We start from the raw sequence: 14,349 nt of genomic DNA on the forward strand, positions 1-14,349 counted from the left end.
CTACTTATAGATTTAAGTTGCACGAGCAGATTTGTCCAGGGAGTCAGATTTTGGTTCAACCCCAGAAAGAGGCGGAGTTTATTCGAGATAATTTGATTAATTTGAGTTAATTTGAGTATTAATTTTCTACATATTCTATGAAACTTTAGGCGAGCTACTCCAAAGCGACATGTTGGAGACCCCTGATGTCGATAGAGCTGCTTATTACATGATAAAATATTTTAGAAAAGATGAAACTGCGAAACTGAAACTGAAACTCAGGGCATAAGGCAGGGGACACCCTGGACAAGATGCCAGTCTATCACAGGGCACAATCACACACGCACACACACACACACAGACACACTAGAAACAATTTAGAGATGCCAATCAGCCTACAGTGCATGTCACTGGACTGTGGATAAAAAACGGAGAACCCCCAGGAGGAAGCCCCCGAGGCACGAGGAGAACATGCAAACTCCACACACACACATGGCAGAGGTAGGAATATAAAAAAACGAATAATAATAATAACCATCATCATCACCATCATCACTAAATGGTTCTAAAAGGAACCTGGATTCAAAGATTGTGGATTTCTGGAACCTGGATAAAGACCACATATTTGGGTTCCATATATGAAGCAAGTGAACCATTTAAGGTTCTATAAAGAACCATCACTTTTAAGAGTGCACACACTTCCTCTTCTGGCTCCTCTGCACTCAAGAAATTGCTGGAACATTTTGCCAATCAAAACAAAATTGCACTTGAACAAGCGAAGCGTCTTTCAAGCTTTCATCTTTCAGGAAGCACTCATTACCGAATGCAAATGTGTCTCCCGCTCTAACTCATTTCATCCCTGCGCCATTAGCGTAAAAATGCTTCGTGACTGCATTCGCAATGCATTCAAATTCCTCCAACAAAGCGCTCCAGGAGGAAATTAAGTCGAACACGTGGACTGATTAAATCCGGTTGTCTTGGCTTCACGGGCACACGGCTAATAGAAGCTCTCGGGCGCCGGGCCGAGCCAGAACCGCCTGGAGCGTCGAGGATATTGACAATAACACAATTACTATCTGATTTATCTACATAATGCGCGAGTCTACATGCTAATCCATGACCTTAAACATCCAAATGACTTACAGCTAAAAAAAAGAATGATCGAACAACAGCTACATACAGATGCATTCAACAGGAATTATTATGGGATGGCAAACGGAAACGGTTATGTGTTATATGTGTTAGTTCCTGTGGATTTGAGGTGAGGTTTTTTTAACACCAAAGTGGTGCATTTTATTGGGACCGCCTCGACAGCAATGTGGAGAAAGGTTACGGTTCTGGGTTCTAGACTGAAGCTTTTCTGGCTTGTTTATTGAGGGGAAACTCCCAAAGAAAAGTCCTATTGGATAGTGAAGAACAAAGAAGATCTAAAATGTTCCACCTAGCAATGAAAAGGGTCATAAACTTGCCCCTCCTACAGTGGAACCTCAGCATACGTATGCCTTCCCTTACGAATTTTTCACCTTAAGTATTGAAATTTTGCAAGAAATTTGCATCGTCATACGAAGCATTTTCGACATACAATCGAACGAAACCGAATGCCGGCTAAGTTGCGTGTCCGTCCTGGAGCCGTTCAAAACTTGTTAGCGTCAGTGGAAAGCCAACCAAGCGAGTTTACTCATTTTTTTAGTCAGCCAAAGCTGTTTTGAAAGACTCAACTTCGGCATATGTTCAATAGCTAGGTGATTTTTCGGGCGTTATTTTGTTGACGGATTGGCGGCGTGGGTGCTCTGTTCTATTTTTAGCCCAAGCTTGGTGGCGCAACTTCCTGTCAGGACCCTTGACATGGATTGCTTGGCTTGGGTCAGTTCTTTGTAAGCAGCCATACAGTTTACACACTTCGTATTGGGAATAGTGCTAACAGCTTTTTGGGATTATCTGCATTTACATTATTTCTTACGGGAAAATTAATTTCTCAATACAAATTTTCGCTTTCCTTCAGAACGAATTAAATTCGTATACCGAGTTTCCACTGTATATTCATCAGAAATGGATACAAAGAACCTTTTTAGCATGAGCTCATCTATAAAAAAAATAAACAACTTAGCACTGAAAAGGAGGGAAAAGAAAATATATTTGATGATGAATACATTTTTTTTTTTACAGTATTGACATGGGCAGAAAAACAAGATCGATGCCCAGCCTTCTCCCTAACCATTCCTTCTCCTAACCATCTACCAGCGGTTAATAAGTCGTTAGTTCATTCTGTTGAGTCATGTGTGTTATTACTAGAACTGAGCAAAAAAAAACATAACCCCAAACCTGTGTGTATTGGATGGTGATCACCTGCCAAACTAGATTTTCAAGACAGGATGTTTAAAAGTTCAAGAAACTGTGCAGGAAACAGTGGAATATCCAAAAAGCTGTCTGCATGATGAACAGCGGTTAAAGGTCAAATCCTTATGGGGCAGAAAGAAAGCTAGTGAAATGCTTGCTCGGCATCTGGCGGAATCATCTGGCACCACGGCGTGTGTGAGCAGGAACGTCGGAGAGACGATCTTGTAGGGTTTAATGAAGCTAAGGAGCCGACAAAACAGAAAATATTACAGGAGAAGTTGGAAAAACGCTAAAGATGATGAAGAATGACACGGAAGACCCTGATGTGGGATGACAAATCCAGCCAAAATAAAATAAATAAATAAATAAATAAATAAATAAATAAATAAATAAATAAATAAATAAATAAATAATAAAATATTTCAGAAATGAAGTGCATCCTAAAAAAAGGGCATAAAAATACAATATTATTTATTTTTACAATTTAAAAAAAATTGTACTTCAGAATTGTAATCAGTATATATATAATAAGTATTTCGTAGTCCCCTTTTTCTAAGAACATAAAACAAGATGAAGCTATTAGTGTAGCAGCAACCAGGTATAGTCAGATTTTTAGATGTGTCATGTGACACTTTGACTGATTTTTTTTTAAAAACTGGTACGACTTAATTGTTTCTACTAAACCCTGGTGCATTTGGGTGACATATTACATCATCATTATGCGCTTACGTGCCTGGAGAACCATATCGACTCAGCTTATCTTCATTAATTCATCAATGAAGTAATCAACCAACCATGACTTATTAATTAATGATTTAACATATGCTGAGTCTGTGTGATTGTTAATCAATCAAGTAATTAATTAGTTTGTCTGTATTGTTTTATTCAACGCACTAAGGCTCCTCACGTCTGTCTTCTGTATCCCATCGGCTAAAACACACACGTAGATTACACGCACAGGAAGGGCAGTGGTGGTTCATGTGGTTAAGGCTCTGGGTTGTTGATCAGCGGATAAGGGTTCAAGCCCCAGCGCCACCAAGCTGTCAATGTTGGGCAATTGAGCAAGGCCCTTAACCCTCTCTGCTCCAGGGGTGCTGTATCATAGCTGCCCCTGTGCTCTGACCCTCAACTTCCTCAGGTGGGATATGCGAAGAAAAGAATTCCACTGTGCTGTAATGTATGTGTGGCGATAATAAAGGCTTCTTGCCCTCAGTTCTTCTTCTACTTCACTTCCTGAACAACTGAGGCGTTTATGTTCACGGGAATCGCTGCACATTTCCAGTGCAACCGTACTTCCTACAGGAAGTCTCGGGTTCGGTATCGTTCTGCGCTTCCCGGTTCACATGACATTTTTACATTATCGTAAGTCTTCATGCAAATTTGATCTAAAATGGATCATAAAATTTTGCAAAGACCCGACACTGTTTTCGCTCATTTTTAACCAAGCAACAGATTTCTTTTGACATAAATGTTTTATAACACTTTCCGAGCCGGTTTATATTGGAATGTCATGACAACTGATTTTTCCATTTCCATAGGGAGGTACTGTTCTGTATTGTTTTTTTTTAAAACATTTTTGATATATAGCATCATGTATTTTTTATCCAAACATCCTTACACCCTCGGACGATTATTCTTTTCCTCCAGACATTTGTGAGCTTGAAATTAATGACACATTTGCATTCATACTGGCGTGATTAGCAGAGCAGGAAAAGCAGAAAAGCTCGAAAACACATTTTTTAAACAATCAATTACCACCATGCAGATTGTTTCTCTTAAAAGTGAATTAGTGGCTGTATTTATAGAAGAAGCTCTCTGAACCACATCAGCACATTTTGTTCCTCTGTCCCATTTGCTTTTTTGGGTCTGGTGAAGGCAAGTCATTTGCATTTGCTTTGCTGTTGTTTTCCATTTTCGCAACCCGAACACAAAAGGATGTCCTTTATTATATGGGATTTACACGTGCGTTGTGTTCATGGGACATGGAGGGTTGCGTTAATGAGGGATTGTGGTTACTCATGGGCACGCATGTTCGTGTGCTCTGGGATATTTCGGGATGGGATTCAGGGTAGGTTTAGGCATGAAAGAAAAGAGAGCTTGGGTTAGAATACAGACCACGGATTTAGCAAGAGCCAGAAGTCTTACCTTTACTTTATCTGTGGGAAAGAAAACTTTCAATTGTCTGCTCTGTAAAACTATAAGATATTTTAATGTCCTCACAGGATTAAGCCAATTAAGCAGTGCGGCCATATAAAAGAGTCCCGTTAATGAGGAGTATCTTATACAACACAGTAGGCAGATTGGTGAAAATCTAAGGACAATAACTCATATCTCACGAGCAGGAATGCATAAATAAAGCAGGCTTGTATAAGGTGCACTTTGGGTTATGATTGCTTTGCTTTCCGATAAAAATGATTTATTAAACTTCAGGTCACTTTATTATACTTTATTTTTGCCCAAGTTCAGGCTCGAGAGAATGAATTAAACACGATCGCATGATGCTAGAAGGGATGGAATTCTCCGGAAATCGCTCGGAGGACATCTCTGAGCTTTCGCTTAATGAGGCAATTATTGCAACAGCTAGTGACCAGCTTGAGCAGCTAATGAGGGACGTTAGCAGCTCCGCCGGTTAACAGCGAAATGAACAGCCCTGGATCAATGTTCTGGGAAATTTATGCATGATATTAAACCCGGTTCTGTGTACTTAGTAGATTGTTCCACATCTTAAAGTGCTGAGATGTACAAAATTCACATCTCTCTCTCTCTCTCTCTCTCTCTCTCTCTCACACACACACGGAGTGCACAGCAGTCGACTATGGATTAGAGGCTGATCCAAACCCAACAACTCCAAGCTTCTCTCTGAGGGCTCTCCATAATATAAAACTGGTGATCATCAGCGTGAGAAATCCCCAGCAAGGCAGAACGCAGGGATTCGCCCTACATACAGACACACACACACACACATGCACACACACACCCGCACACACACACACGCACACACACACACACACACACTCTCACACCTTCAACTATTGTTGTCCCAAGAAGTGACTCAGCCCTTAAAAGCATTACGTTTCTGTTTTCCGCGACGTTCACGCTGGTGATGGGAGAAACCCTGCAGGACCAGTTAAACTAATAAGCTATTAAAAAGACAAATTGCGTTGGTCTTTCAAACGGTGCCCAAAATAAGCAATTATACGCACAACAACCGCATCAAGCCTTAAAAAGTATTGGTAGGTGAACTGAGATGTTCACGATTGCCTCTGCATATGGAAGAGATTACTCTCATTGCTCTGGCACTGCTTAACCTGTAGACACCAAAGGCCTCCTTTCTCTCCTCTCTCTCTCTTCTCAATGCAAAAAAAAAAAACCCACAAGTAAAGAGAGCCTGTCTTTGTATGGATATGAAAGGAGATCTGTGTAAGTGTGGGGCTCTGTACAGTGTTAAGCCTGGCTACATGGCATTATTTACACTGTGACATGCTTTTCAAGGAGATGCCAGTTCTTTGGGTGGAGCAGGCGGAACGAGTGCGGTAGCACAAGGCTAGACGAGACGATACGATTCGAGGCCTCGCACTCCCGACGCTGCCAGCATGTCTGGAGCCCTCTTCCATCTGCTCGGCACACCGCATGAGCAAAAAAAAAAAAAAAGCTGTTAAAAAGACTTTCCAGCACCAGGCTGCTATAATTACGGCACTGCCTAGCCTTGGTGTCGCTGCTGATAGGAAAATAACCACTTTATGATGAGGGGAGAGAGTGGAGTGTTGAGCGGCAAAGCCATAGCAACAAAGGCCAGCCAATTAAGAAGCTGTGAGATCTCGGCTTTCTACCGAGACGAGATCAAGAGCGTCAAGCCCACATGTTGTTTTTGACAGGTTTGATTGAACAGGGGTTGCTCCACGACTCCGGGACCTCCGTGTTAACTCAATAATGACGCGTACACGTAACAGTAAACCTCCCTTTCTTTGACGGCTCCTGTCTGGACTAGGCTCTGTGACGGCTCCTGGATCTCAGACTCTCCCACCATGAGCTCTTTCTGCATTGTTTAGCCGGCTAAGTTATCCGTTACTGTGACATGCCTCGAGAAAAACAGATCCATCAGGGTGGAACAGCTTTGTAGGAAAGAGTGATTAAGTGGTTTTATCTGTCTCGGTGACAACACACGCACAATGGAGATGATGGAGAAGACGTTAACGAGGGAAGAAAAGCGAGACGCGGACGATTTTCTTTCCTCGTCGGGATCGCTTACCGGTGCGGACACTTGAGATGAGCTCTGGAGTTCCAGCTCGGCGGCAGTCGGGGGCTCTGTCACTCCAGGCAATGGACCTGTTCCAGAAAACACACATGGAGCAGGTCTTTACCACCCACACTCATCACAGAACCTACAGACATACAGCCACCATGCTCAGGTAGCGATACTCAAGACATGCCACTCAGCTTGATCCACCAACGACATTCTTTAGAAGTCTTCCAAATCAAGCAAAAAAAGCAACAGGAAAATGAAGTGTTGTAGTGCCAGGGTTGGAACAAATACCTCCACATGCTGCTGGATCAAGTTGAGCTCAAGCCTTTGGGCTTGAGTGTTTCTTCAGAAAAAAAAAAGACAAATCATAAGCAGTGCCCATCCCTTTGCAGTAAGTGATACTGCATTCCTTTCTAATATACATATATTTCTATATAAAATCTGATAAGGAAAAAATCAAATCTCTCTCTCACATGTCACATCAGGCACGGCCTGCTCGGGAACATGAGGTGCTGGTTCCTCCTCTGCGCCGGCTGGAGCGAGACTATCCCCCTGCAGCCTGCAAAACCCAAACACATCACGCTGAAGACACGGCACCAAACAAAGGATTGAATTTCACACCCTTGTTCTGATGCGCTTTCCAGATAACGTCGCTAATAATATCGTGTTCGCCGCAGAAAGGAGACTCGAGCGAAAGCCTGGGATCCCATCAGCCATCTTGCCCGGATGGGAGCGCCGAGACGTTGTGTCTCCATTCATTAAAAGGTGTCGAGACAAGCCGGGGTAAGACGCTTGTCTTATCAGCACATCAGAGTGATAAATAAAGAAGACACAAGAATGTTGAATATGCGATAACTATCCACAAATGACTGGCTGTCATTCGGAGCACCTTCGCACCCCTATCTCTCACCTTCTCCTATCTAAAACAGCTCCCGTGATAATGAGCTTGTCTAAAAGAGCTTAAAGATGAAGTGTGAAATTCCTGACAAGACAAGGCATAATTTTCAAAATCAAACTATCAGACTGTCTAAACGAGGATGCTTTAGTGTTTAAGGAAAAGTCAAAAGTGACTAGTTTTTGAGTGCATGGTCAGCTTATCCTTCAAACTAGGCCATGTATTCAAAATGGTGCAGTAAAAACAATAAAATCATCCAAACGTTACAATTCCGTGACCTCGGTTCGGTAAAACATGGCTTTATTAAGTTGTGTAAATGATATATATATAAAAAAAACATGCAAAAATAATCAGATGTGCTGGATCGAGTGCTGTTTTATAACCTGAATACAGAACGTAGAAGCCATAGTGTTTCATTAAGCCAAATGTTGCAGTGATGAACGTGATAATTACAACTGTATGTATTCATGCAGCAATATTATTTGCTTCACCTTAATCATGTATCATCATATTATTCCTTTTCATATGTTTTATTTTTAACTGTCTTTTAAAAGTTTTTTACTTCTTTAGTCCTTATTTTCACAGGCTTAAAAAGAGGTGTTAACATTTAAACTACGTAAAAATACTGTCTTAGGCGCTTAATAAAAATAAAAACCAGTGATCTCAGTACTGTGGAACCTCAGCATATTAATTTCAATCATTCTGGAGGCGAGTTCTTAATGCGAAAATTTGTATTGCGAAACGGATTTTTCCATAAGAAATAATGTAAATGCAGAAATTCTGTTCTAGCCACTCAAAAATATTAGCAATATTACCAAAACGAAGCGTATGTAAACTGTATGGCTGTTTACAAAGAACTGACCCAAGCCATGCTAAGCATTCCATGTCAAGGGTCCTCACAAGAAGTCGTGCTACCAAGCTTGGGCTAAAAATAGAACAGAGCACCCAGAACAGAGAATTCGTAAAAATTCATAAACTCGCTTCGGTTGGCTTCGCTTGGCTTTCCACGGACGCTAACATTAGCCGGCGTTCGGTTCGGTTTGTTCATATGGCAAAAATGATTTCTATGCCGATGCAAATTTCTTGCAAAATTTCTATTCTTAAGGCGAAAACTTATGCCGAGGTTCCACTGTACTTGATTTCTGCATTAATACTGAAGTCGGAAAACGGCCCTTCGTTCAGACCTCAGGTCAGTGACTGTGTGTGTTTGGCAACTTAACATTAGATCTAAATTTACGGTGTTGCAACAAAGTGAAAAATTTCCGACAGCTGACTCAGTTTTCACGAATAACAGCTATAAAAGTAAGTCGAATGTATTCGTATGTGATAAATGATGATATAAAAACAGCGAAGTCTACTGCAGTTCCAGCGGCATGTGGAGTTCTAGTTAGTCGCTCAAGGTGTCCGTGTGGGATATGATGACAAAATATGAACTATAAATCACAGAAACCATGTCCTGCAGCGAATGTGGGTTTGGCAGCACTTTCACCCTACACAACCCAATCTAAGTATTATGATCTATTAGATCATGTAGATCTTATATTCCTGAAAGTCCTATTCTGAAAGATCAACAAAGTGGTAACCTGGCTCAGGTTGCTTTTTAAATTATCGGTAACCAAAAACCGTTAGAAAAAAAACCGGGGACCACCAAGGATCAAAGCAGTAAAGAACACCGGTGTTGCTATGGGCAACGTCAATTGTAAATGGACATTGTCCTTCCAACGGGATGCAAAAATGGGTCTGTGCGTGCATGTGTGTGTGTGTGTGTGTGTGAGGTAGGGAGGGAATTATAAGGAATGTTGCTTGCAGTCACATGCCCCGAGACTGCAGGCGAGCGAGAAAGTGTTTGTTTGTGTATGTGAATGATAGCGAGATAAAGACAGAAAAACGGATACAAAAGTAAACTGTATAAAGATATTCACGCTAACTATTATTATAAAACCAAAGTGTCGTCAAAATCTCAAATCTGATCTGCAGATTAAGTGAGGAAATAAAGCAGGATTGATGTTATGTGAAAATAATCCAAAAGACGAGGGGGTATGATAGCAGTATCGGCTGCAGGGCAAATCACAGGGTGATATTAAAACGCTTGTAATACTGCATTGTTATTATTATTATTATTATTATTAGTTCTATGGACAGAGCTATATAGATGGACGAAAAGTAATTTTGTAATCGTTATTGTTAACGTGGTAAGGACTCGAGTGAGGATATTTAGAAGAGTGTCAGACGGATAAAATTCGGATTCACGCTACTGAAATCACTCGTGATAATATCTCCGAGGTCGCATTCAGCTTCCAGTAGTTCCTGCATGGACTAGCACACACGTGGGCAACAGATAAAACAGTCATGTCATGCACGATGACCGTAAAGAGGCAGGTAAAGCCCAAACACAAGAGGACAAAGGCATGAGTGTGTCGGCCATCTCCTCCAACAGATACGACTTTATCGGGCCCGGGTATCTGAGGTAAATGGACGAGCCGTGACGTTGAGGTGTGCGCTCGAAACAGGAAGTGCACTGAGGAGAACGGAGGCGATAAAGAAGTCTAGCAGGACGTTTGTGAAAACAAGCAGATACCGAGTGGAAGAGGTTTTTGTGTCTGAAGATGTTTGGTCTGGAGATAAAAGGTAGAACGGACATCACTATCTCTGGATTTTACACGATTGTATACAAAATGTTTCGTGGCTGGAATTTGCTCAGCTTCAAGTAAATGGAAGCACATAGCTACCAGTTTAGAGTTCAAATCGTCAAGTGTGAACCTCGTTCATCAGTATTTTAGGAAAACCTTAAATGTAAATGCAAACTTTTATAACGCTTATTTCTTCGTATGCCAATCACCTATAAAATGACTATACAGGTGACTTACACTATATCACCAACAGTTTTGGGACACCCCTCCAAATCATTGAATTCAGGTGTTGTTTTTCAGGGGTTGGGCTCGGCCCCTTAGTTCCAGTGAAAGGAACTCTTAATGCTTCAGCTTCATACCAAGACATTTTGGACAATTTCATGTTCCCAACTTTGTGGGGAACAGTTTGGGGATGACCCCTTCCTGTTCCAACATGACTGCACACCAGTGTACAAAGCAAAGTCCATGGATGAGTGAGTTTGGTGTGGAGAAACTTGACTGGCCTGCACAGAGTCCTGACCTCAACCTAGAACACCCTTGGGATGAATTAGAGCGGAGACTGCGAGCTCTGAAGGGTACAACTAGATATAGCTAGCTATTAGTTCAATCGCTGGTTACAGTTAGCTAGTTTCAAAAAGAATTATTTTATATATAAATCAGGTTTGTGATAATGTACATATCCATATACATAGCTGTATATGGATATGTAGCATGCGGCTACGTTTGGATAGGTAAGTTTGTTTTGTGTGAGTGTATATATGTGTGTGTGTGTGTGTATACACTGTGGCTGACTTGCTAAACAGAAGCTGAGAAGGTGAGTGTGAGAATACGCACACACAGGAAGAGACGGCACCAGTGGTTTGCTCAGAGGGTAAATATTTACCTGGCACACCTTGAGCAGATGTTGAGGGTGACTTTGGCCTGCGGTTCGGGGCAGTAGGAGCTGCGCCCTTGGCTGAACTTACTGCCAGAAGAAACCAGACCAGTGACCCCCTCCATCCTCAGGTCATCCAGGTCCTCTGAAGAGAGACACAGAGAAACAGAGTGAGACAGCAGACCGAGACCGGAAGGTAAACAGAGGTCAGTGACAGGAGAGAAGAAACCGCTGAGGTAAATATTAACGATTGTGTTGATTTGTGTAGAACTGAGAAGCTCTTAAAGATCAGAGAGGAAAGATCGTAAATTTCTGAAAACATTTAAAAAGTGGGTTGGATAAAGTGGTGACAGGTATGTGTTTGCTCTAAATAGATGGGAAATTCTTAGCTGTGATTCACTCTCTCCCTCACTCTCTCTCTCTCTCTCTCTCTCACACACACACACACACACACACACATTGTTTACACAGTTATCAACATGGCCAAAAGATCTAGAACAGACAACAACATCTACACCACATCAGGACGAACATGCAGTGCTAAACTGCGCAGCTTGCTTTCTAGCGCATACACAAAAATTTCCAAATAAAAACTAACAACCTGTCAGCTAAAAGTTATATATTCTTCATTTGTAACAGCAAACTGTTACTGATAACTAGCTGTCAGTGAGATAGCTTGCTAACTAGCTTCAAATGTATCTTGCTGACAAGCTGGTAATTGCTAACTAGCTTCAAATTTAGCTTTGCTATCTAACTGGTAGTTAGCTAGCTTTGTTAATTAGCTTCAAATTCAGCTTGCTGACTAGCTATTAGTTAGATAGCTTGCTAACTAGCTTCAAATTTAGCTGGCTAACTATCTGTTAGTTGGATAGCTTGCTAACTAGCTTCGACTTTAGCTTGCCAGCCAACTGTTATTTACTGTACATAACAAGTTCAAGCTAGCTCTGAAAATTACAGCCAGCTATAGCTAGCTATTCAATACTGTAGTTCAATAGACGGTCACAAAACACTAAGCTTGTCAAAAAAAAAAAGACTTATTTTATATCTAAGCCAAAAATGAGCTAATTTTGTGAAGTGAAAAGAAAAAATATATATATATCTTGTGCCTAATATGCTAGTGGTGGCTCAAGTGGTTAAGGCTCTGGGTCGTTGACTGGAAGATCAAGGGTTCAAGCCCCAGCACTGCCAAGTTGCCACTGTTGGGCCCTTGAGCAAGGCCCTTAACCCTCTCTGCTCCAGGGGCGCCGTATCATGGCTGACCCTGCGCTCTGACCCCAACCTCCAAGGATGGGATATGTGAAGAAAGAATTTCACTGTGCTGTAATGTATATGTGACAAATAAAGGCTGTTTCATTTCATTTTCAGAAGCAGAGCAGGGAGCCATTTTAAAGAATTTCTGACTGAAAAACCATTCTTCTAGATCAACAAACTAAAGAAAAACATGAGCAAATATGCTACTCAACAAGAGACGTTTAGCTAAACATAGCATTTCCAGCAGGATACTGTAATAATATTGCCTAATATAAGGCAATCAATAATAATATGCTATAAATTTTCGGTGTAATAAAGATCGTTCCGTGTTCCCGCTTGACATGGGACGTGTTTTTATAGTGTGTCACTGTCGTTTGTCTTGCAGACTGTCAACAGGTGCTGAGTGCTGAGTTTACAGAGCAGTGCTTTGGCAGCCATTACACACGCTGGAACAGGACAGAAGGAGCCTCCTGCTTCTCTTCACTGTGCAGCTGCTCTCATGGAGTGACCACCATCACACCCACCCACACACACACACACACACACACACCCACACACACACACACACACACAGGACTGCACTGGATCCAGAAGTTCAGCCAGATCTTTTGATCGTGTCGATCCGAACGTGGGGTTCTTGCTGTGGAGGCTGACGAGCGCACTTCTGGTAGCCTTATGAGAATGTGACGTGTGCTAAAGGGCACGGTGTTCGCATAAACACCACGGTGACGCAGAGGAAGTTTAACTCATATTCAGAATATTTCGAATGTCTGTCAGCGTTTGAAGTAGGATAGAAGCGTGCTTTGGATAAGAAACGACAGATGCGTGTTGTGTGAGAGAGCTTTTACTCTTCAGCACACACACACACACACACACACACACACACGCACAAATAGCCAGACTCCTGCGGAGCTATCATAATGCAAGTAGCATTGCGATGGCTTTTATCCCAGTGCTGTATGGGTAAGAGGAGTGAGCTCGTGTTGGCTTACTTTCTGGGATTTTTATTTATTTATTTATTTATTTTTTTTGTGAGTTAACTTCTGGATTTAAAAGAACTTAACATTTTTAAACGAAAGCATATGGCTGCGTTTGAATTTTGCATTTGATTAATGACGGTGATTTTATTCTATGTTATGAGGAATAAACGTTCATTTATACTTCTTAGAAGAAATAATCCATTCTCATTCATCTTGGTCACTGTCAACTCTCCTGGGTGGGTACACACACACACACACACACACACACAGATCTAGCATCAAATTATTTTCAGTGAATTGACAGAACTAGGAGGAAACCACAGAAAATAAAAATACAAACATCATGACCCATGAGGTTACATGGCAATCAACAAATTAGGGCCAAATATCAAGGCAGAAATTGTGTCACAGGACACAAAAGCAAGGTAGCCCTAATGTTTAGATTAGAATCATGCGGTCTGAAAAAGACAGTGGACGTTAATTTCCATTAATTAAAGTCCATTACGTTTATTTCATTTTATTATTTCATTCAGAATATAAAGAGTTTATAATATTCTGCATGGAGAAGAGTCCAAGATCCTGGACAAGCCTCAAGCCTTATGATACTTACAGTAACAAGAAATGGTTAAGTGCAGGTCTGTACAAATACAAAGTAAGGTGGTGCCAAAACTTTTGAAACATTTTTTTGCACTAATAAGCCACAGAAAAAAATTCTGTGTTAAATTAAAAGCATATAACGTCTCTTTGTGTTTATAATCACATTATAAGGGCAGTGGTAGCTCAAGTGTTTAAGGCTTTGGTTTGTTGACTGGAAGATTGTGGTTCAAGCCCCAGCATCACCAAGCTCTCACCGCTGGGCCCTTGAGCCAGGCCCCCAAGCTACCCTCCTCCAGGGGCGCTGCATCATGGCTGACCCTGCGCTCTGACCCCAACCTCCAAGGATGGGATATGCGAAGAAAGAATTTCATGGTGCAGTAATGTATATTTGACAAATAAAGGCTACTTGACTTATATGATCATTGCGCTACAGTTAAACTGATACTTTTTATTTGGTCATTAAGGATTTAACCATAAAGAATGGCAAACCATAATTACCTGTCTACAGCCTCGTATATGTCGACTGGGGCGCTAGTATTACCCAAAAACCTACTGCCGTGATT

At 41.4% G+C, this 14,349-nt stretch overlaps 1 protein-coding gene across 2 annotated transcripts in view; it reads right to left on the bottom strand.

Annotated features, from left to right (window-relative positions):
- Positions 1–14,349, bottom strand: part of lg23h8orf34 (linkage group 23 C8orf34 homolog) — a 92,453-nt gene that overhangs the window by 25,088 nt on the left and 53,016 nt on the right. For both annotated transcript variants that reach the window (XM_058376724.1, XM_058376723.1), the window contains exons 8-10: positions 10,968–11,103; positions 7,033–7,118; positions 6,566–6,642 (exon numbers count right to left, since the gene is read on the bottom strand). In XM_058376724.1, coding sequence (XP_058232707.1) covers positions 6,566–6,642; positions 7,033–7,118; positions 10,968–11,103 — 299 coding nt within the window. The remainder of the gene's footprint in view (positions 1–6,565; positions 6,643–7,032; positions 7,119–10,967; positions 11,104–14,349) is intronic.

The sequence above is a fragment of the Hemibagrus wyckioides genome, linkage group LG23 (genome assembly GCF_019097595.1).
Source record: "Hemibagrus wyckioides isolate EC202008001 linkage group LG23, SWU_Hwy_1.0, whole genome shotgun sequence".
Taxonomy (NCBI): Eukaryota; Metazoa; Chordata; class Actinopteri; order Siluriformes; family Bagridae; genus Hemibagrus; species Hemibagrus wyckioides.